This window comes from Hordeum vulgare, chromosome 6H (assembly GCF_904849725.1).
Source record: "Hordeum vulgare subsp. vulgare chromosome 6H, MorexV3_pseudomolecules_assembly, whole genome shotgun sequence".
Classification (NCBI taxonomy): domain Eukaryota; kingdom Viridiplantae; phylum Streptophyta; class Magnoliopsida; order Poales; family Poaceae; genus Hordeum; species Hordeum vulgare.
In genome coordinates, this window is record NC_058523.1 from 27,285,242 (window position 1) to 27,306,305 (window position 21,064).

General features: G+C 43.7%; 1 protein-coding gene and 1 non-coding gene across 2 annotated transcripts; both read left to right on the top strand.

The window, feature by feature from the left end:
- The first annotated feature begins 719 nt into the window (after positions 1–719).
- LOC123402234 (50S ribosomal protein L4-like) lies at positions 720–5,417 on the top strand. Its single transcript, XM_045096126.1, has 7 exons — positions 720–969; positions 1,830–1,947; positions 3,119–3,267; positions 3,456–3,563; positions 3,677–3,796; positions 4,589–4,762; positions 4,878–5,417. Exons 1-7 carry the CDS (start codon positions 871–873, stop codon positions 4,977–4,979), a joined length of 870 nt encoding a protein of 289 aa, XP_044952061.1. The 5' UTR covers positions 720–870; the 3' UTR covers positions 4,980–5,417.
- Positions 5,418–12,022: 6,605 nt separating this feature from the next.
- LOC123406606 lies at positions 12,023–12,159 on the top strand. The gene has a single exon (XR_006612272.1). It is a non-coding gene; the product is annotated as a small nucleolar RNA Z247 (small nucleolar RNA).
- Positions 12,160–21,064: the final 8,905 nt, after the last annotated feature.

The window sequence follows — 21,064 nt, forward strand, 5'->3', positions numbered from 1 at the left end:
TCTCTCGAAAGAAAAAAAAACGTGTTTTCTGTTTTTTTTGTGAGAGACACGGTTTTGCTTTCGTGAAAGGCACGGTTTTCCGCGCTTTCCCGAAAAGGGGGGAAAATGCGTTTTCTGCGAAAAAAATTTCGCGAGAGGCACGACTGTGTCTCTCCCGAAAAGGGGGAAAACGTGTTTTCTGCGCTTTTTTTTTTCACGAGAGGCATGTGTTTTCCTTCGCGAGAGGCACGACCGTGCCTCTCCCAAAAAGGGGGAAAACGCGTTTTCTGTGCTTTTTTTTCACGAGAGGCACGACCCGTGCCTTTCGGAACGGAAAAAACGCGTTTCCTGTTTTTTTTTCTATCGCGTGAGGCACGGTTTTTCGTCCGATTTTTTCTTCCATTGTTTTCGTGAAAAAAAATGTTCGTCAAAACCTATCTACATGGGATCTAGTTTTGAAGATCTCGATGCGAGAAAGCCTACGGTAAAAACGGTTCAAGCTTTGAACACACAGTTTAGGAAATAAAACGTTTTGAAAATACGAATCTCCATGACAAATGACATACAACGTGTCACTTATTACAATCTATAAAAAATAAAAATAATTGTTGAAAGATGTATTCGCTAACTAGTAATTTCACCGTGCCTGGCCATGGAGGCTACTCATCGGCCGACGGAAAAACACAGCGAGAGCCAGGCCGAGAAGGCGACCCAAACGGGGGCCGGCAAACACACAGCCCAGCTAGGCAGAGCCGAGCCTTTCCCCTCCAGAAGTCCAGATCCCTCCTGCCCCCTCCACTCTCCCTCCCCCGCAAGCCGCCGCCGCCGCCGCGCCGCGGAAACCACTAGCCCAGCCTTGCCGGAGCCAGGCGGAGAGGACGCGGCCAGCCGATGCACGCCCTCGCACGTGCCGCGTCCATCCTGCGCCGAGCCGTGGCCTGCCCGCCTCAGCTCGGCGCCGTCGGCCGCGACACCTCGCTCCTCGCCAAGGTCTGGCTCCAGAACCCCATCCTTCTCCATTTCCGTCGCGTTGGTCCTCCGTGAGGCTAGTGCGACGTGCGCCGCCAGTTCGAATACGTGAGACCGCATTTCTCTCGCTGGATGGGTAGGGTTTACTAGGGTTTTAGAAACTATGCACTTGGGCGCGTCCGTTGGGATGGTACCAAGATCTCATCAATCATTCAGGATTTGTGGAGCAATTGTCAATGCTGTTTTGGTGTGTGTGTGCTCTGTGTGTGTGTGGGGGGGGGGGGGGGGGTTCACATTCTTAATACTATATGGGAAGAAGAAATCGCCTATGCTGCTATCTACTCTAAAAATTAGTCTCCGAGAATTTTTCTTCTTCTTACTTCTCATTCACCACCTGAGAGGCATACATAACTGAACAGCTTCCATGAGCACAGTGGCAGAACAATAGAGTTAAATGGCTAGACAGAGTGCCTGTTTTAACCAAATTACAATCAACAGTAATTAATACAGGATGCTAAATAGTACCAACCATTGGATATGCCTGTCAGGCTTGTGCGCCATTGGATAACTGAACTTGTCCCTCGCTTGTTTGCTGCCGATAGATGTATGTGTGAAAACTTTTCCTCCTTCTAGAACCTGAAAGACGACTAGATACCACTTTGTGAACATATTTTGTGGTGGATTTTATGCTTGCTTGTTTGCTTCTAGTTTGGAAATGTAGTGTTTGTTGGAGTTCTATCTTAGTAATTATTAGAAAATAGCAACAGTGTGTTATGTTCAAAAGCTGATTTTCTGTAACTTGTTATTTCTTAAGTGTCTTTGTTAAATTTCATAGCATGTGTTTCTAGTCTGCCTACTCAGTTAGCTTTCGTCATTTGCAGATTTTGCCAAATGTGTACTCCAATGGGTATTCTACTCTTATGGCTCCAGCAAATGAAGTGCTGATTCCGCCAGAACTTCTCTCTAGCAAGACTGTCTGGACACCAGACCGAGAGCTTGGTGTGTTTCTAGTGTTTCTTATCCATCTGCTGCTATCACAGCGCTGTTTCTCTTGAGTTATATACAAACAACACTTTTTATAGGCAATTTTTGGTTCAAGGCTTTGTTGCTACATTAAATCCGTTATGTGTGTCCATTTGAAGCATTGGTAGACCAGAACTACCATGTGGCTCACAGGCTGCTGGTGGCACTCCTGAAGGGACGATTACTCTTGGATCAGAAGAAGGCATTTAGGGAGGTCACCACCGTCTTGTTAGAGCCGTTTTGAGTGTGATCAGAGACAAGTTAGTTGATGCATATCTTCATATGGGGGTTGCCAAGAACTTGTGGGATGCACTCGAGGAAAAATTCAGGCTACTAATGCTGGGAGTGAGTTGTATGCCATGGAGTAGTTTCAGTATGGTTGAAAACTGTCCTGGCTGGACAAGGCTCATGAGATACAGTACATCACTAAGGAGCTTGAATTCTTAAGTGTTGAGTTACCGGACAAGTTTGACTGCTAATGGTAACTCACGCTTTAGGAGTTTGAGCTCCTTGACGATGCACTGTATCTCATGGCCTGGTCCAGTAGAGGTCGGTTCAACCATCGTGTAGTCATGGAACTGCTCTATGGCAATACAACTCGCTCCCATCATCAATAGCACTGATTTTGCTTCGAACGCATCCGACAAATTCTTGGCAACCCGCATATGGAGATATGCATCAACTAACTTGTCTCCGATCACACTTACAACTGCTCTACAAAGATGGTGCTGGCCTCCCTAAATGCCTTCTCCCGATCATGAATAATCGTTCCTTTGGGAGTGCCACCAGCGACCAAGAACACATCCATCGTTGTGAGCGACAAGGTAATTTTTGGTCTGCCAACGTTTAAAATGGACTCTCGTAATCGTGTTTGATTTTAATGTAGCAACAAAGTCTTTAATCAAAAATTGCCTATAAAAAATTGGATAAAATGGACACCTTATGCTCTATTTTTATCTAACCAATAGAGATTTCTTAGTTGGCTCTGCTCTTTTACTTTGATTGAAAATCTAGCTTTGCTGAACAAGATAAAGGAACGGAACTTGATTTCACTTTTTATCTAGTTCAATTGTATCATAATTGGCTAATGAAAGCTATATATGTGATCTTCACATTATGCTGAGTTGTAAGTAATATTTTATTACAGGGCAGTATGAGGACCTAGTAGCTAGAGTAACAAACTTCCATAATGAGGACAAGGGATTTATGGTTTTGGATGGTGATGTTTTTGACGTTCCAATTAGGAAGGATATTGTTCACAGGGTAGTAAGGTGGCAGCTTGCTAAAAGGCAACAGGTGCATACTATGATCACTCTTGTTTTGTTGATTATCTTCCGCTTACAAGCTCACAAATCATTTGATCTACTGTATAATATTAATATTAATATGTTGGGTGTGATATCTGTTACTTTCTTAAGTTTAGATATTTAAGTTCTATCCTTCTAATGCACCTTCTAATAATTGCATGCACCTGTCTTTCACAGGGGACACACTCAACTAAAACTATCAGTGAAGTGAGCGGCACAGGAAGAAAGCCTTATAAACAAAAGGGAACTGGAAGAGCACGTCATGGAACATTGCGTGGTTGTCAGGTTATACTACCCTATCTTAGCATTCCTCCATTCATATAAATGGTATTGAATAGGCTCTGGAGATATCTCATCTTGTTTGGGCTCCAACTAAACTCAGATTCAAACTGAAACAGTTTCGAGGAGGTGCAACTATGCATGGCCCGAAACCACGAAGCCATGCATTCAAGTTGCAGAAGAAAGTACGACGTCTGGGACTTAAGATAGCCTTGTCTGCTAGAACAGCTGAGGGGAAGGTATCTGCTGCCTTACTAATTCATTGTGCATCTTCCTGGATGTTCTTGTGTGTAGTTAGCTCCTGCTTGTCCCAAGATAACTATTTGTGCTACGGAATGAATTCTGTATCAAATCAAGAACCTTGTTTAATAGTATGCTTCAGGCCAGAGTAATGATCATTTCTCTTATTGCTAGAACTATGCAACTATTACTGTGTTGTTGCACAAGCTGTTGATCAACATGCCACTGTGAGATGCCCTTTGCTATGTTTTACGTATTCTAGATCCTTTCACTATATTTTGTACTCCCTCGGATCCAAAATAAGTGTGGTGGTTTTAGTTCAAATTTGAACTAAAACACTTATTTTGGATCGGAATGAGTGATCCTTCCTAAAGGTCAGAGAACAGACCACTTACCTAGTTCTAATGGAGCATGGACTAGTTGTACTTTTTTATCAATACTGTTTGTAAAATGTTTTCTATGACTGCCTTGTCTTAGACGGTTAATCTTATTAAGGTTGTTGCTTATTAGATGTAACATTCAGCTAGTATTGTTTTCACGGCTTCTTGAAAGAGTGAAAGCTATTGAAATCTATGAGCAATGTGTAACAATAAAAAAAATTGTGCAATTTTTTTTCTGGTGCTGCTCCCAAAAATTCTCAAGCACACAAAGTGGCAAAGGAAACTTGACCATTTGTTATCCTGAACGCAAATATATGTATACAAGAGTCACTCTGGATCTCTCCATTTGGAACCATTCTTTGCAGTAAATACGTATGCATGTATAGTTTATTTGACCGTGTTTTATTGTAGCTCTGCATCTTTGAGGACTTAGAAGTCCCTAGCCACAAGACGAAAAACATCGTGCAGTACATAAAGCAGATGGATGATACGAAGAAGATATTGTTGGTGGATGGAGGTGACATTGATAAGAAGTTAAAGCTGGCTACTCAAAATCTTCACTACGTGAATGTCATTCCTTCGATTGTAAGTGTCTGGGTATCTCAGCAGCTTAACAATGATGAATGGTCCCATTGTAGTTCTCCCAGCAGATATTTTGACCCAAGAAGATTGTGCTGATGTTTCACATCTTCAAATGCAGGGCCTCAATGTCTACAGCATCCTGCAGCATGACACCCTTGTAATGACTCGGGACGCCATCAACAGAATCGTTGAGCGGATGCACACCCCCATCAGCCGCTAGCAAGCAGGCTTATCACGGCTTCAAAGAACCTTGCTACTCATACGACATCTTTTATCTGATTTTTGGTACAACAGCTCTGATCACACCGTTCATGAGCAGGCCAAAGTGCAGCCCAACCCTTTTGATTATCTGTTGTACGGAAATTGTAGCGCTAACTGTCGGTATATGTAGCGGTTCCGGGCTTCAAATCCCAGTGTTTTTGTTGTTGCGGACGTGCTTTAAGCCCCCTATAAGCTACCAGGCTCCCAGTTCACTCTTGTGCTGGTGGAAGCTGGTGCATTTTTCTACTTGTCAAGATGCTACATTTATTATATCAACTCGTTGTTTTGACAACCTGAAATTCTGCTGGATGTAATGTGTGAAAGTAGGGAACCAATGGGTTGTACTGAATACATGCCCATCCTAGGTTATTCAATAAAATAATTTTTGTATGGGGAACAGGAGATTTTATACCTGTGGTTTATAGAGTCTATTGATCGCTATTGGTGGATTCTCTTTCGGCCAACATATCATACCGTCTGATTCATGGATGAATGAAATCGTGAACTCATAAACAACGCGAATATCCATTTCTCAGCTTAGGCTCATTCGCACCCGGTCACGAAACAATTCATAAAAAATACAAACCAAATTGAATTTGTATTTTTTGCATGGTAGATAATTTGATGTGTGAGGTGTGCTTAAAATCATTTGAACATACGGGTAGCTCTTAGCAAAAAAGATAGATTAGGTTAGAATATTACATTACATGAACAGTAAATCTTTTAGGACATGTACAATGGTTGATAAGATAGTCTTATCTTAAATCTTGCATGTAATTTAGAGATGACAAAAAAGAGAGTCTACAATGGGTCATTTCTTAGCCTTATCTTCTATAATTAGTTATTTCTAAAAACATGGTGAGACATATTATGCTAAGAGATCACCTCTTGTCTTCTCTTGAATAAGAGAAGGCAAAGCCTTGTTTTCGAATTCTTTCTCCTTCACCTCATCATTTATCCTATGTGGCACTCCTAAAATAGCATCATTGTACATGCCCTTATGGACTCTAGAAAAATTGTTTTTTTTTAATATCCAACATTTGTTTTGAATTAGTTTTTCAGCGCGGGTGCAGATGACGCTGGACACCGAATCGTTGCTCTCCCTGTAACTTAAGCATGGATGGCGATCCCTCATTTTTTTTTGGCAAATACAGATTAGAAGGTGTGGTTGTAGCAAATCAATCTGTAATTGGATGCTTGGAGGGACAGTGGTATCCCAACCCATCAGAGTTCAAGTCCGAATACTTGCATTATTCCTGAATTTATTTTAGGATTTTCGGCGATACGCTTTTAGTGGGAGGAGACGTTTCCGTCGACCGCCTACGTTGATTTCATAAATCTTAAGGTAATATGCCGTCTCATTCTCTTGGAGGTGCTTCTAAAATTATGATGTGCATGTGTGCGTTCATATGGATGAATGTATGCGTATGTACTGTGCTAAAAAAAAGTGTAGTTGCAAACATTTTTCGCCCTGTTCTTGCATTCCTACATTATGTGTCCCTTTTTTTTATCTATCATTCGTGGGTAACATTGTGCATGTTGTATACGTGTGTTGCAACAATTCTAATTTTCAGGATCTCCTTCGTCGCCCAAGCCTGCGTGCCTGACTTTTAGGGGCGTCCGGTTCCTCTCTTCCATATGTGCATGTAATTAGTGTAACACAAGATTCACTTAAGGAAAATACTTTCCTCTCCAACTTGGCATCACACACCAAGCGTCGTTCCCATGGCCAAGAACGAAGCCTCCTCCACTGTCACCAGCTCCGCCTCCTCGTCGATATTTCTCTTTGCCACGACCTCCGCCGCTGGCGTCGACACTCACGTTGGTTCCTCTTCTCAATCTGTTTTCGGCCAAACCCCTGTCTCCTCAGCGACAACTCTCAGTTCGTCCCTATATTCTTCTCTATCCCACCGTCGGCCATCGGCTCCTCCCGCTCGTCACCCCATCTTCAGTGACCACATCACAGATGATATCAAGTTCCTCATGAATCCCGCTGAACACAACTACCACAGCTAACCTCGTCGCCACCTAACATGAGATGGACTCCCACATCGCTCTCTGGATTGGCGCCATTCTCGCCGATCCTCTCATCGACCATGCCATCGGTGCCACGACCTCCTATGGCTATGGAAGAAGATTTCGTAGTACTTCCTGGCCAATCGGGCTGCCCGATACATGATGCTCAACCGGCATACCGGAACCTCAAGCAAGGAGACCTACTAGTCGCTGATATGCTCGTCGCATGAAGCTCCTCACCGATGGCCTCGTAGACATCGACTACCCTGTCACCGAGGTGGATTTCACCATGTAGTCCTTTCACGGCCTTGACAAGCGCATCGACAACATTCGAGTTGTACTAGGGTCTGGGCAGGCAGCATGGTGCCTCTGCCACCGTTTTACGCGGTCCTCTCCCGCATCAACCTCGTGGAAGAGAACATGGTGCAGCGAGCTGCCGAGGAGAGCGCCTATGTGCTTGCCTTCACGAACGGGAACGGCTCTAGCAGCTATGCCTTCGGTTCCCATGGCCGCTCAGGTGATCGCGTTGATCGACCAACAGATCATATTCCCGACCGTAGCTCTAGCCGCAGCTCTGACCGCAGGCAGGTGTGTCTCTGTCCGTACGTGGCTACGGGAACCGTTGTGGCGATGGACATCATCGTGGTCGTGAGAGTGGCCGTGATCGCGATGACTTTAGTGGTTGTGGCCCCTCTTCCCAGCCCCATCAAGCTCCCTTCAAGGTTTATTTCTCTAAGCGCCTCCTCTAAACACCTTGCATTGTACAAGGCGTGGACTACTTTGCGCCCTACGGGATGGCCCTCCTGTCCCGACGCCTGGGCCAGTTCCCACTCAACGCTGCAGATGTCCTTGGTCCTCTTCCTAAATCTCACGCCCACGCTTACCCAATGCAAATCTTGCTGCCATCTCCAACCCCATATTATTCGCCATCGTGGGAGTACATGGCAATGCTCCACGCGGTTCAGAGCAGCAACGCAATGCTCCATGCAGCAATGCTCCATGGTACTTTGACAACGGCGCCTCTTCCCACGTGACAGAAAAACTCTAGCAACCTTACCTTTGTCGATTTCTTCTTTAAAGCTTCACCCTTCTACTATTATTGTTTGTAATTCGAATCATTTACCAAGTACTGATACAAGTTTTACCACACTACCCCTCATAAGATCCATCTACGCAATGTCCTAGTCTCTCCAAACATTATTCAGATCCTTATTTCAGTTAGGCAATTTACAAAATACAATCCTTGTTTAATTGAATCTTACCCATTTGGCTTTCTTGTGAAGGATTTTCGTACTCGGAGATTCATCATGATGTCCACTAGCTCCGGCCGTCTCTACTCCTTTCACGGCGATAACATGCGCAACGCGCCGTTCTCATTGCCACCGCTTCGGATTTGTGGCATTGACATCTTGCTCACCCAAGTACCCAATCCCTTTCTATCTTACCCAGGAATTTTATTCATCATGTAATACAGCCCCACATACTCCATGTAACGCGTGTCAATTAGGCGAAAAAACCCATCTCCATTTTCCTTCCTTATTTAGCAATTCTTATGAACTATTTGATTTAATCCACTATGACTTGTGGACCTCTACGGTTGTAAGCTTTGCTGGGTTTCAATACTATCTTAATTATTATTCTTGATTAATACACCCATTTTTCTTGGTCATTTCCTTTGCGCCAAAAGTCTGATACGTCCACCACCCTACTATATTTATTTTCTTTTGTTCACAAACAATACATTGTTACTATATGAAGCATGCAATGTGATAATGGTAGTGAGTTTATCAACTCTTCACTCTGTATGTTTTTGCCTACCAACGATGTCGCTTGTCGCTTCTCTTGCCCCCACACCTCACCTAGAAATGGCAAAGCAGAACCTACGATCCGTACTACCAATGATTTCATTCTCATATTACTTCTACATGCCAACCTCCCTCCACTCTTTTAGGTAGAGGCTCTCCACACCGCCACCCACCTCTTAACATCGTCCTTGTCATGCCATCATCGGTGGTATGCCATAGTACCTACTCCACGACACTCCTCCCTCATATGATCAACTTAGGGTATTTGGTTGTCTATGGTTTTACAACTTGCACGCCACCACCACCCACAAATTATCACCTCGTTTCACTCCACGCGTTTTTCTTGGCTACCCTCCCGAATACAAGGGATACAAGTGTTTTGACTCTTGTGACGGATGACCATCTTACGACATGTTATCTTTGCTGAATCAACGTTTCCTATACCCCATCCACATCGTCGCTCACATACCTTCCCCTCACACTAGATCAACTAACTCTTATCCAACCTACCACGATCCGCCCAGATCCCACCATCGTCCCAATCTTGTACGGGCCCCATCCTGATTCCCCAGCCACATCTCTATCAATCAGCTCCCACCCACCACCTGCCCAGCTACTCACCTTGTCCACGTGTTGCTCCATCTCTGGTTAGACCGTCTGGGAGATCACTCCACCCTCGATCCACACGCCTGCCTCCGTGTCCTAGATCTGTCGGGATCTTCCTCTATTTCTATGCCCAATCGTCTGTCTCTCCATCGTCCTCTGTTTACGTGCCTCACTACAGTGATCCCCTAGCCACAACCCCACCCAATCTTCCCCGATTTCCGCCACCACACTCTACTCTTTTGCCACGTTTGCCTTACCACGCAATTGCCGTAGAGACACCCAGGAACTCCCACAAGATGTTCACCCATGCCAAACAAGGACATTTTATGCTCCGCAGATTAATCCTTGCACCCGACTCCTCGTCACCCACATCCGCAATCCCTTCTACCTACCGGTCTTCTCTCAAAGATCCCCATTGGCGAAAACCAATGATAGAAGAATCTGATGCTTTAATTAAAAAATGACTTGGTCTTTGGTTCCTAGGCATATAGGTGTGAGTGTCTTAACTCGGAAAATTATGAAAAGATCTTTGGTCTGGTGGTCAAGGCTACAACAATTCGAGTGGTATTAAGCACCACCACATCCAATTCCTGGCCCACCCATCAACCTGACATTAAGAATGCCTTCCTTCATGGTGACTTATATGAGACGGTCTACTGTGCTCAACCTTCTGGTTTCATCAATTCCTCCCAACCATACGATGTGTCCTTCTCCGTAAGTCTCTTTGTGGCTTAAAACAGGCCCCTCAAACTTAGTTTCTTTGCTTCCATGATTTTCTACTCACTCTTGGTTTTTGTGCATTCAAAAGTGATTCCCCACTGTTCATATTGTACCACGATGGGCATCTTGTATATTTGCTTGTGTATGTTGATGACATCACCCTCACTGCCATAATACCACCATGTCCCTCATTCTTTCTCTTAAGAATGCATTTTCCATGTCGGGCTTGGGAGATCTCCACTATTTTCTTGGCATTAATGTCATGCCAAACATCTCTGGACTTTTTTTTGCCAACAACAGTACACCTTAGAAATTCTTGACCATGCTAACGTGCTCAATTGTAAGCCCGTTTCCACTCCCATAGACACCTGATGGACGCATACTATCCAATTCCATTCATTTCCGCACCTTGGCTACACCCTTCAATATCTCACATTACCCATTGGGACATTGCTTATGCCGTCCAACAAGTATGCTTTTTTATGCATGAGACACGAGATACTCACATGCAACTCATCAAATGTTTTATGCGGTATTTACGAGGCACTACCCATTATGGTCTTTAGTTCTACAAATATTCATGCACCGATATCGTTCCTTATACACATGCCGAGTGGGCGGTCCGCTAGGATACGAGAAAACCCACTTCCGAGTATTGTGTGTTACTTATCCTCAGTTGATTTCATGGTCTTCCAAACGATAACCCACAATGCCACGATCAAATGCGGAGGCCAAATATCATGTTGTTGCTAATTGTGTCGCTGAATCATGTTGGCTATGGCAACTTCTCCATGAGCTTCACCGCCCACCGCGTTGAGCTATTGCAGTATATTGTGACAACATTAGCGCCTCAAATCTTGTGTTAAATCCTGTGCAACATCAGACACAAAACATATAAAGACTGATCTGCATTTTGTTCGAGATCATGTGGCCCCCGATCAATCTCGTGCGTTGCATGTTTCCCTCAAGCTCACAAGTTGCAGATTTATTCACCAGAGGCCTCCTCTCACAATTTGTTTTATGAATTTAGATGCAGCCCGTGTTAGAATATGTTGTAATGAGATAGGATTAGTTTAAACTTAGTTTCCTATTCTATCTCTTCTTCTGTATGTTCACCTCTCTCGATCTCCTCTGTATCTCCCTCTCATGATCGTTGTACAGATCATTCAACTTGTAAGACACGAAACTCTTCTATAAATAGAATCGTGCACCAAGCAAAGGGTTTAACGCTTACCACATATTTTACATGGTAATCAGAGCATCTTATTCCTGGATCAAAAGAAGATCGCATCTAGACTAGGCTCATCGTTAGCCGCTGCCATGACTTCCCCTTCGGTACCCTCGCCACATCTTTTGCATCGCCCTCCACTTTGGCCCCCTCCTCCTCCACCTCCGCATATCACATGTCCATCGGACCTCCACCACAGGAGAAGCTCACGAGGCAAAACTACCTCATGTGGAAGGCCATCGTGCTGCCCCAAATAAAGGGCGCACAGATGGTCCACCACCTTGATCTGGCGAGCCAAGCGCCGTCGGAGACACTTACCATCCTCAAGGATGGCAAGGAGGAGCAGATTGCAAACTTCGCCCGTGTCCTCTGGTATGCACAACAACAACAAGTTCAAGGGTTTCTGATGGATTCGGTGTCTCGCGAGATTCTTGCCCATGTGGTTACTCTTCAGACGCCGACGGAAGTATGGGCAACGATCCGTGCTATGTTCTCTGCCCAAACTCAAGCTCAAGCCATCAATACACGAATTGAGCTCACCAACCTAAAAAAGGGTAATCTGACTATGTGAGAATACCTAGCCAAGATCAAGGCGCTCTCAGATGAGATCTCATGCACTAGAGTGGCGCTATCAAGCGGAGAAATCGTCTCTCATGTTCTGGCCGGACTCGACCTCGACTACAACCCGGTCGTGTCGGCCCTTGCTGCACGGGTAGAGCCCGTGACTGCTCAAGAGCTCTACACACAGCTGCTGAGCTTTGATGCGCACCTAAACCTTCTTCATGGGATGAACGTCCGGTAGTCATCCGCTAATCCTGCTGCTCGTGGTCGAGGGACTGGCCATGGGCGCGATAATCAGGGACGAGGCCGCGACAACAACGACGGTTGGCATGGTTGTGGCACCAGCCCAGGTGCATGCCCGAATGGAGGCTACAACAACAACAACTCCGCATGATCTAGAGGGTGTGGCTACAACAACAATCACACCCCCTCCGTGCAATCTTCCTCCAATGGTCGTGTTCGGTGCCAACTCTGCAAGAACGCATGCCATGAGGTCATGGACTGTTGGCACCGTTACGATGAGGATTATGTCCCCGATGCTCGTCTTGTTGCAGCTGCAACTCGCGAGCAAGGAGGTGATAGTACCATCTGGTACGCTGACTCTGGAGCCACTGATCATGTCACCAATGAGCTTGAGAAAATTGCCATGAGGGAAAAAATACTTTGGCAATGATCAAGTGCACACTGCCAGCGGTGGAGGTATGGACATTTGTTATATTGGTCAAGCATCTATTAATTCCCCTAATCTTAAACGTGATCTAGTTATAAAAGATGTCCTTCATGTTCCACAAGCCGATAAAAATCTTGCATCTATGTCTCGCCTAAGTGCCGATAATAATGTCTTCTTTGAAACTCATCCTCGATATTTTTTCATAAAGGATCGGGCAACGAGGGAGCTCCTTCGCCACGGTAGATGCCTTGGAGGCTTATACCCCATCACATCCGGAGCTTTTAGTCGCAATCGTCATCGTCAAGTCTACTCCATCGTCAAGCCCTCCTTGGCGAGATGGCATCAAAGATTAGGACACCCCTCTTCAGTCATTGTCAAGCAAGTAGTAAATAAAGGCAATCTCGCATTGTCATCTAGTTCTAGTAGTGAGTCTGTGTGTGATACTTGTCAATGTGCAAAAAGTCACCAACTTCCCTACCATAAGTCAAATAGTGTGTCTTGTGCGGAACTTATGTTTAGTGATGTATGAGGTCATGCAAGAGATTCTTTCGGCAGGAAAAAAATATTATGTTAGTTTCATTGATGATTTGAGTATGTTCACTTGGATATATTTGCTCAAGTATAAATCTGAAGTTCTTTCGATTTTTAAAGAATTTCAGAAGCTTGTTGAGCGTCAATTTGACAGGAAAATTCTTATAGTCCAAAGTGACTGGGGAGGAGAGTATGAGAAACTCAACTCTTTCTTTCGATAATATTGGCATTGCTCACCATGTCTCTTGTCCTCATGCTCATCAACAGAATGGCTCTGGTGAGCGTAAACATTGTCGCATCGTTGAATAATGTTTGTCTCTTCTAGCTCATGCCTCTATGCCACTACAATATTGGGATGAAGCTTTCATTGCTGCAACATACCTTATCAATCGTCTTCCTACCAAAGTTATCGGCAATATCACTCCCTTAGAAAAATTGTTTCATCATAAACCTAATTACAATTCTATAAGAATTTTTGGATGTGCTTGTTACCCCAATCTTCACCCTTACAATCATCACAAACTTGAGTTTCGCTCCACTCAATGTGTGTTCCTTGGATACAGTAATCTGTACAAAGGGTATAAGTGTCTCGAGATTTCCACCGGTCGTATCTATATTTCCAGGATGTTGTCTTTGATGAAATAGTTTTTCCTTTTGCCAAACTTCATTCCAATGCTGGTGCTTTACTTCGTGCAGAAATTGCACTTCTTCCTGATTATATGTCTAGCTCTAAAGATCACGGGGGTGAATTAAGTGTTGATCATATGACTAGCTCTAAAGATATTTTTAACTCTGGTGCTAAGTGTATAGTTTCCATCCATCATTGTATGCAAGGGAGTACAACTAGCAGCAGTAGAAGATCCGAGGCGGCATCAACAACAGAAGAGACAACATCAGCAGGGGTAGATGTTGCAGCAACAAACGCAACAGCAGCAGACGTGACAACAACACCTAACACTGCAATAGTTGCAGCAGCAGATGCGCGATCCCAGGAGGATCTCATCGCTGGTGCAGGCGTGGTTGATAGCCCAGCGAAAGACATCTCAATTGAGATTGGGCGTGCAGAACCTGGTGCGCCGGCTCAGGTGGCTAGATCCTCTGCAGGGGGAAATTCTACTGAAGAAGCATCAACTCCGATTCCTGCGTAACTACTATACAGGATATTCCTCGCCGTCATACTCGATCCCAATATGGTATTCACAAGACAAAACAGTACACCAATGGCAACATAAGGTATGATAAAAATAAACATGCTTTTCTTACCAGCATGGGTGAACCAACACACTTGCATGATGCACTTGCTAGTAAAGTTTGGAAGGAGGCCATGTATAGTGAATATGGGGCACTCATGAAAAATAAAACATGACACTTGGTTCCACCGGAGAAAGGCAGAAATATCATAGATTGCAAGTGGGTATATAAGATAAAAAGGAGATCTGATGGGAGTATAGACAAGTACAAGGGTTTAAACAGAGATTTGGTATTGATTATGAAGATACTTTTAGTCCAGTGGTAAAAGCAGCTACTATTCGTCTCATACTGTCCATTGCTGTTTCTAGAGGATGGAGTCTAAGGCAGCTAGATGTTCAGAACGCATTTTTTCATGGTGTTCTGGAAGAAGAGGTTTTTATGTGGCAACCACAAGGTTATGAGAATGTACGCACACCTCATTATATTTGCAAGTTAAACAAAGCTTTGTATGGGTTAAAACAGGCCCTAAGGGCTTGGTACTCAAGGTTGAGCACACGGTTACAACAACTTGGGTTTACACCATCCAAAGCTGATACCTCACTTTTCCTATACAGTAAAGGCAATGTCACTGTGTTTGTTCTTGTATATGTTGATGACATAATTGTTGCTAGCTCAAGTCCAGATGCCACTTCTTGTTTGCTCAAGGATTTGAAGATAAAATTTGCTTTTAAGGATTTGGAAGAACTACATTATTTCCTTGGCATAGAGGTCAAACAGGTGAAAGATGGTATACTTCTTTCTCAAGAGAAATATGTTAATGTCATTCTAAAAAGAATAGTGTTGGAAAATTGCAAACCTGTAAGTACACCAATCTCAACTTCAGAGAAGCTCACCATTGATAGTGGAGAAGTTCTTGGATCTGAAGATGCAACGAAGTATAGTAGTGTTGTAGGTGCTTCACAATACTTAACCCTTACACGTCCTGATATTTCCTATTCCGTGAATAAGGTGTGTCAGCATCTTCATGCACCCACCACTAATCATTGGACTGCAGTTAAAAGGATTGTGAGGTATCTCAAATTCTCAGGAGCACTTGGACTAAATATTGTTAAGTCTCCTTCTATGCTTGTCTCTGCTTACTCTGATGCAGATTGGGCAGGGTGTGCTGATGACAGAAGATCCATAGGTGGATTTGCCGTATTTCTAGGCACAAATCTTATATCGTGGGGTGCAAGAAAATAGGCTACAATTTCGAGGTCTAGTACAGAGGCCGAGTATAAAGCTCTAGCGAATGCTACATCTGAAGTGATGTGGATTCAAACAATACTTTATGAACTTGGAATTCAAACTCCAAGAGCTGCTATGGTGTGATAATCTTGGTGCAACCTATCTTTCAGCTAATCCTGTTTTTCATGTATGCACAAAGCATATAGAGGTTGATTTCCACTTTGTGAGAGAAAGGGTAACGCGCAAGCTACTCTTCATAAGGTTCATTCCAACTGAAGATCAACTAGCTGATGGCTTTACAAAACCGCTTACTATGAGAAGGCTCGAGGAATTCAGGAACAATCTCAACCTTGAAGTTGCTTGGGTTTAGATTGAGAGGGGGGGGGGGGTAGAATATGTTGCAATGAGATAGAGTTAGTTTAAACTTAGTTTCCTATTCTATCTCTTTTTTTGTTTGTTCTCCTCTCCCGATCTCCACTGTATCTCCCTCTCATGATCGTTGTGCAGATTGTTCAACTTGTAAGCCACGACAACTCTTCTATAAATAGAACCGCGGTTCGAGCAAAGGGTTTAACGCTTTCCACATATTTTACAGCGTGAACGTCCTTCCCGACGGCGTTTCAACTGAGGTGTGGTGTTAACTTGTATTATAACGTTGTGCATGTTCTGTACGTGTGCTGTCACAATCCTAGTCTCCAGGATCTCCTCTTTGCTTCACAGGAATAGGAAAGTTATAAAAAAATGTTAAATAATGCAGGCAAAATGATGTCATTTGGTCCGTACGACATGATTTAAAACTACAAAAAAACTGTCAAATCATATCACTGTTTCATAGGACATGATTTTTCTCAATCACATTTAGCTAACGATTTTTCTTCCTTTGAAATGTGAAGAGCATGAACCAATCTTACGCAAGAACAAGAATCCATTCCTACAAACGAAAAGACAATGAATAAATTTTCATTTATGTATAATAAGAATCTTATATCTCATGAAACTCCTGTACTATGACGTGTCAAATGAGGCGTAAGTTTAGGGGAGTGTTTACGGAGAGTGTCATCTTTCCACGGGATGGAAGAGGGGCTTGTTGTACACACTTTAACACATTTAGTTCTTTATACCGAACTGGATCCTCTAAAAGCATCTACGGGCGGACATATCAAATATGACTCCTAAATGTTGTAGACGCATTCGGTCCGGATATGTCCCTTATTTGTATGTTTGCACAACCACATTCTTTATTTCCTTCCTCATACGTTCGATCATTTGTAGGTGATTGACAAAGAGGAAAAGAAAGAAAAGAAGGAATGAATAAAGAAAAAAAAGATGATTTGGGATGGAGTCGCGTCCTACGTGACGGACTAACTCAATGCGTTCGGACGCGTCTGCGAGCCTTCATATTCTTTTTATATTTAAAATAAATATGAGAGTTTGCGAACAAACCGGACGTATAAAGATGATATAAATGGTTCGGTTGAATTATTTTTTTTTGTCTATCTTCTGTCCGGTCAGTGAAGAAACGCGTTCGTGGACATATGATTGTTCGTTTGAGCCGTCCGGCTATAGATGCTCTAACGTACGCCAGGGATGTTAGAAAGCTACAGTATCTGTGTGGACGCCTGGGAAGTGCCGTTCTGAATCTCCGGGAAGTTGCTACTAGCAGAATCGAGAATCCCAAACTGGTTTCTTGTTGCAGCCACGCACGCACGCACGCGGTCGATTGTTCACAAGGATTAAGTCGTGTGCGTGTGCGACAAGTGATGCCCTGGCCAATCTTATCTGAATGAATCATGTCATGTCTCGACGAGGAGACAAGTGCAAGGCTCCACTTCGGTCCAGATCCACATCTCCTTATCCACAAGAGCTGTACGTTGCTCGTTTCAATAGAAAGAGAAGAAAAAGAGTTGGACGATGCAAACAAGGTGCGGCCCGCCGTTGTTCGTCTACCTAGTTGGTGTGGTCTGTTGCGTTGGAGTACTGTGCCTATACTACTCCTACGTGATAAGAAATCGGTGACATGGGCACGCATTTCGGGGACGCCAGCATCAATCTCAATTCAATCATCTCCAAATACGTATAAAAGTTCGGCTAGGCATGCAGTAGGTGTGGCGTGGGGCCCACCACCCATCGGTCGGTCTATAAGATCGGTTAGATATATCTGATGGGCTTTCGCAATCCATCCACATATAAAACAACATATTCATCAGTTGATATAAGTGGTGAGTCATTAATTAGCGAGCATTCCTTCCTGGGTCTTGCAACGAGCATTCCCGCGCGTCGTCATTTAACGGGTTCTTAACCGTCGTCACATATCGCATTATGAACGTTTTCTACGGATTTCGTTTTATTTTTATTTTTCCGCATGTCTTTTTGACTTTATAGATTGTTTTTATTGGTGTTTTGGTTTTTCACCTATCTTTTTTTGTTTTTTAACTAAAATAGAATTCTAAAAGAAAATACTTTTTTGAAAAAATGCGTTTTTTATTTTTTTCTATGAGAGATACAATTTTGCTTTCACGAGAGGCATGATTTTGCCTCCTTAAGAGGCACGGCTGTGCCTCTCGAAAACGAAAAATACGCCTTTTCTGTTTTTTCGTGAGAGACATGGTTTTGCTTCTGCGAGAGGCATGGTTATGCTTTCATGAGAGGCATGGATTTCCCTTCGGGAGAGGCACGTCCGAGCCTCTCGGGAAGGAAAAAACAAATGTGCTTTCTTTTTTCCCCGCAAGAGGCACAGTTTTACCTTTGTGAGACGCACGTCTGCTCGGAAAGGGCAAAATGCATTTTTTCGCGAGAGATACGAATTTGCTTCTGTGAGATGTACGGTTTTACCTTCGTGAGAGGCACACCCGTGCCTCTCAGAAAGAAAAAAAAACACGGTTTCTATTTTTTTTCTATCACGGGAGGCACAATTATTTTTTGGTCTGGTTTTTTCTGGAAAAAAAATCGTTAAAAATCTATGACATTATCTAGTTTTGGAGATCTCGACGCGAGAAATCCAACGATAAAAATGATTCGAGATTTGGAGCATGGTTTAGAAGATAAAATGTTTCAGAAAAAAATAAATCTACAAAAAAAAAACTCTCACGTGCGACAAATGGCACGCATACAATGCGTCACTTGTCACCACCTGGGATGGGAATGATTTTTGAAAAGAGTATTCACTAATTAGTGATTTCGATACAAGTGTCTGCTTGTCCACCTACCTTGGCCGCAAGCTGCATGCATCCTGCCCATTCTTACGCCGACGACGCCGTCTCTTGCACTAGTGTCTTCGTCGCGATTTCTCATAATTTCGATACAAAAGTTTCACACAATTCGATTTAGTGTGTACAGGGCCGTCTCCAGAAAATCGGCCCCCGGTGCGAAATGCAAGATGAGGTCAAAAAAATTACTAAAAATGCATGAGCCATATAGCTAGACATATAACATATTTTCACTTAATTGTATAGCTTTAAATATGTGTCATTCCGTACAATTTTTAAAATACAATAATGCCAAAGAGTAAAAGTAGTACTAAAACAATAAAGTTTTTGTGTGTGCAAATTTTACTGAAATAATAAACTGGGCAAATGTTTTAGCGAAAAGCATTACGCTGGTGTAGAACCATCCCGACAATGTTGTTCCACGACTGCCGACCTGCACTAGACAGATCATCGCTTCGTCGAGCCGAGGTCAATCTCATCGGATCAACACCTCGGCGATTCGACCAAGAGGTCGGCATCAAGGACCGAATAATCTCCAGAGAATCTCATCGTCCACGGGTTGCACGGATTGGATGTGTCGTTGCTTCATCAAGCCAGCATTTATCGTTTCACAAATTTTGATCTGCGTCGGCATCGTCGCGCCGTTGCTTCAAGCCATCGTCTGCCAGCCGACCTACTTCAACACGTCGGCTGGCATGGGGGTTCTAGCGCCACCTTATCAAACTACTACATCACCTCGACTAGACTGGGGCTTCGCCATCTCTTCATCAACTTCTCCGTGGATTTCGGCGTCACCGGCCGACCAACTTCATCATCTCGGCTGGACTAAGGGCTTCGCCTCGCCACGTCGGCCATGCCGCATCACAACTTCATCAAACTGAGCTCTTTGCTCAAGCACCACCACGCTCACGCTATATTTTCTTAATTATTTACCTCACTTAAGTTAATTAAGTAGAGGATTTTTTTTATTATTTGCTATTATTTTTGGCTTACACTATCTTATGTGCATAGGTGATCGGCTCCAACTGTGTTAGATAGTCACCTCGAAGCGCCGACATCGTCGTCGCGCCTCCGTCAATCGAATTGCATTCTAGACATGGTCGACTAACATGGGGGCTTCGCCGTCACATTGCCTAACTATTTTGTCTCCTCGGTTGGACCTGGGGTTTCGCCTCGGCCCTTCCGAAGTATGTGTTGTCACTTCATCATGTCGAGCTCTTCGTCGGCTACCTTGTGACCGGCTTTGGAGCTGTGACCTTGACCCGCCACATGCTCGACCCTCGTCATCAACATCGAGCACATTAACTAGCTAAGTTGCTTCCGTGCTTCACTTTTTTCAACTTTTAATTTCTGTGTGGTTCAACCAGCCATTATATTTGTGTTAAGCAAATAAGTTGTTTGTTAAAAGTGTAGCTTGTTAAGAGCATTGTTTGTTAAAAACACTTCCTTTACCCATGTTATCTGGGGCTCTTCAAAAATTATATGAGCCGTTCTACAATAAATGTTTTTTCTTGGTCGCTGCAAAGTCTTTTTCTACTACTCTTTTTTCGGACACGAGTGTTTGGTCAATTGTCGGGTAGCCTGGTTTCTCTCTAAAAGCCGCTTGAGTTTAGTTTGCTAAACAGGCCTTGGAGAAACACTCCGCCCTCGGGATATGGAGGTTGAAGACAAAGGCTGACCCGCTTGTATTCTGAGAGTTTAGATGTATCATGTTAAAGCATGACTGAAGCACATACTAATTTTAAGACCAATTTTAAGATTGGCACCAAGAAACTTGATTTAGTTCAGAACGTAATATTTTTTCTAAAGTTTTTTGATTTTCCGTGCTTTAGACACCTTTAAACTATTTATATGTTTTTTCTTTCAGGAGGCGGGACATCCTCTTGTTCGATGTGTTCTGCATGGTGGTTCTACTCGGAAAATCTTTTCAGACCCATAGTTCAGTGTCTTTCCTGCCGAGCTCCACCTCGGTGTTGTCAAAACACACTTAAAAGGAAGAAATAGTTCCCGAGGAGATACGATCCTATGGTCGGTCATATTGCCCAACCCAAGTCTCGGGGGCTACTGGTTATATAGCTCATGAGAGAATAAATTACACCAACTCGAAAATCTTTTCCGACCCGCAGTTTGGCATCTTTCCTGCCGATCTGCACCTCCGCATTGTTAAAACATACACAACGAGTGCAACATGGTTTCCGAGGAGATTCGATCCTCAGGTCGGTCTACCGCACGCAACCCGAGTCTCGGGGGCTACTGCATACTGCGTTTTAATTCCTAAAGTAT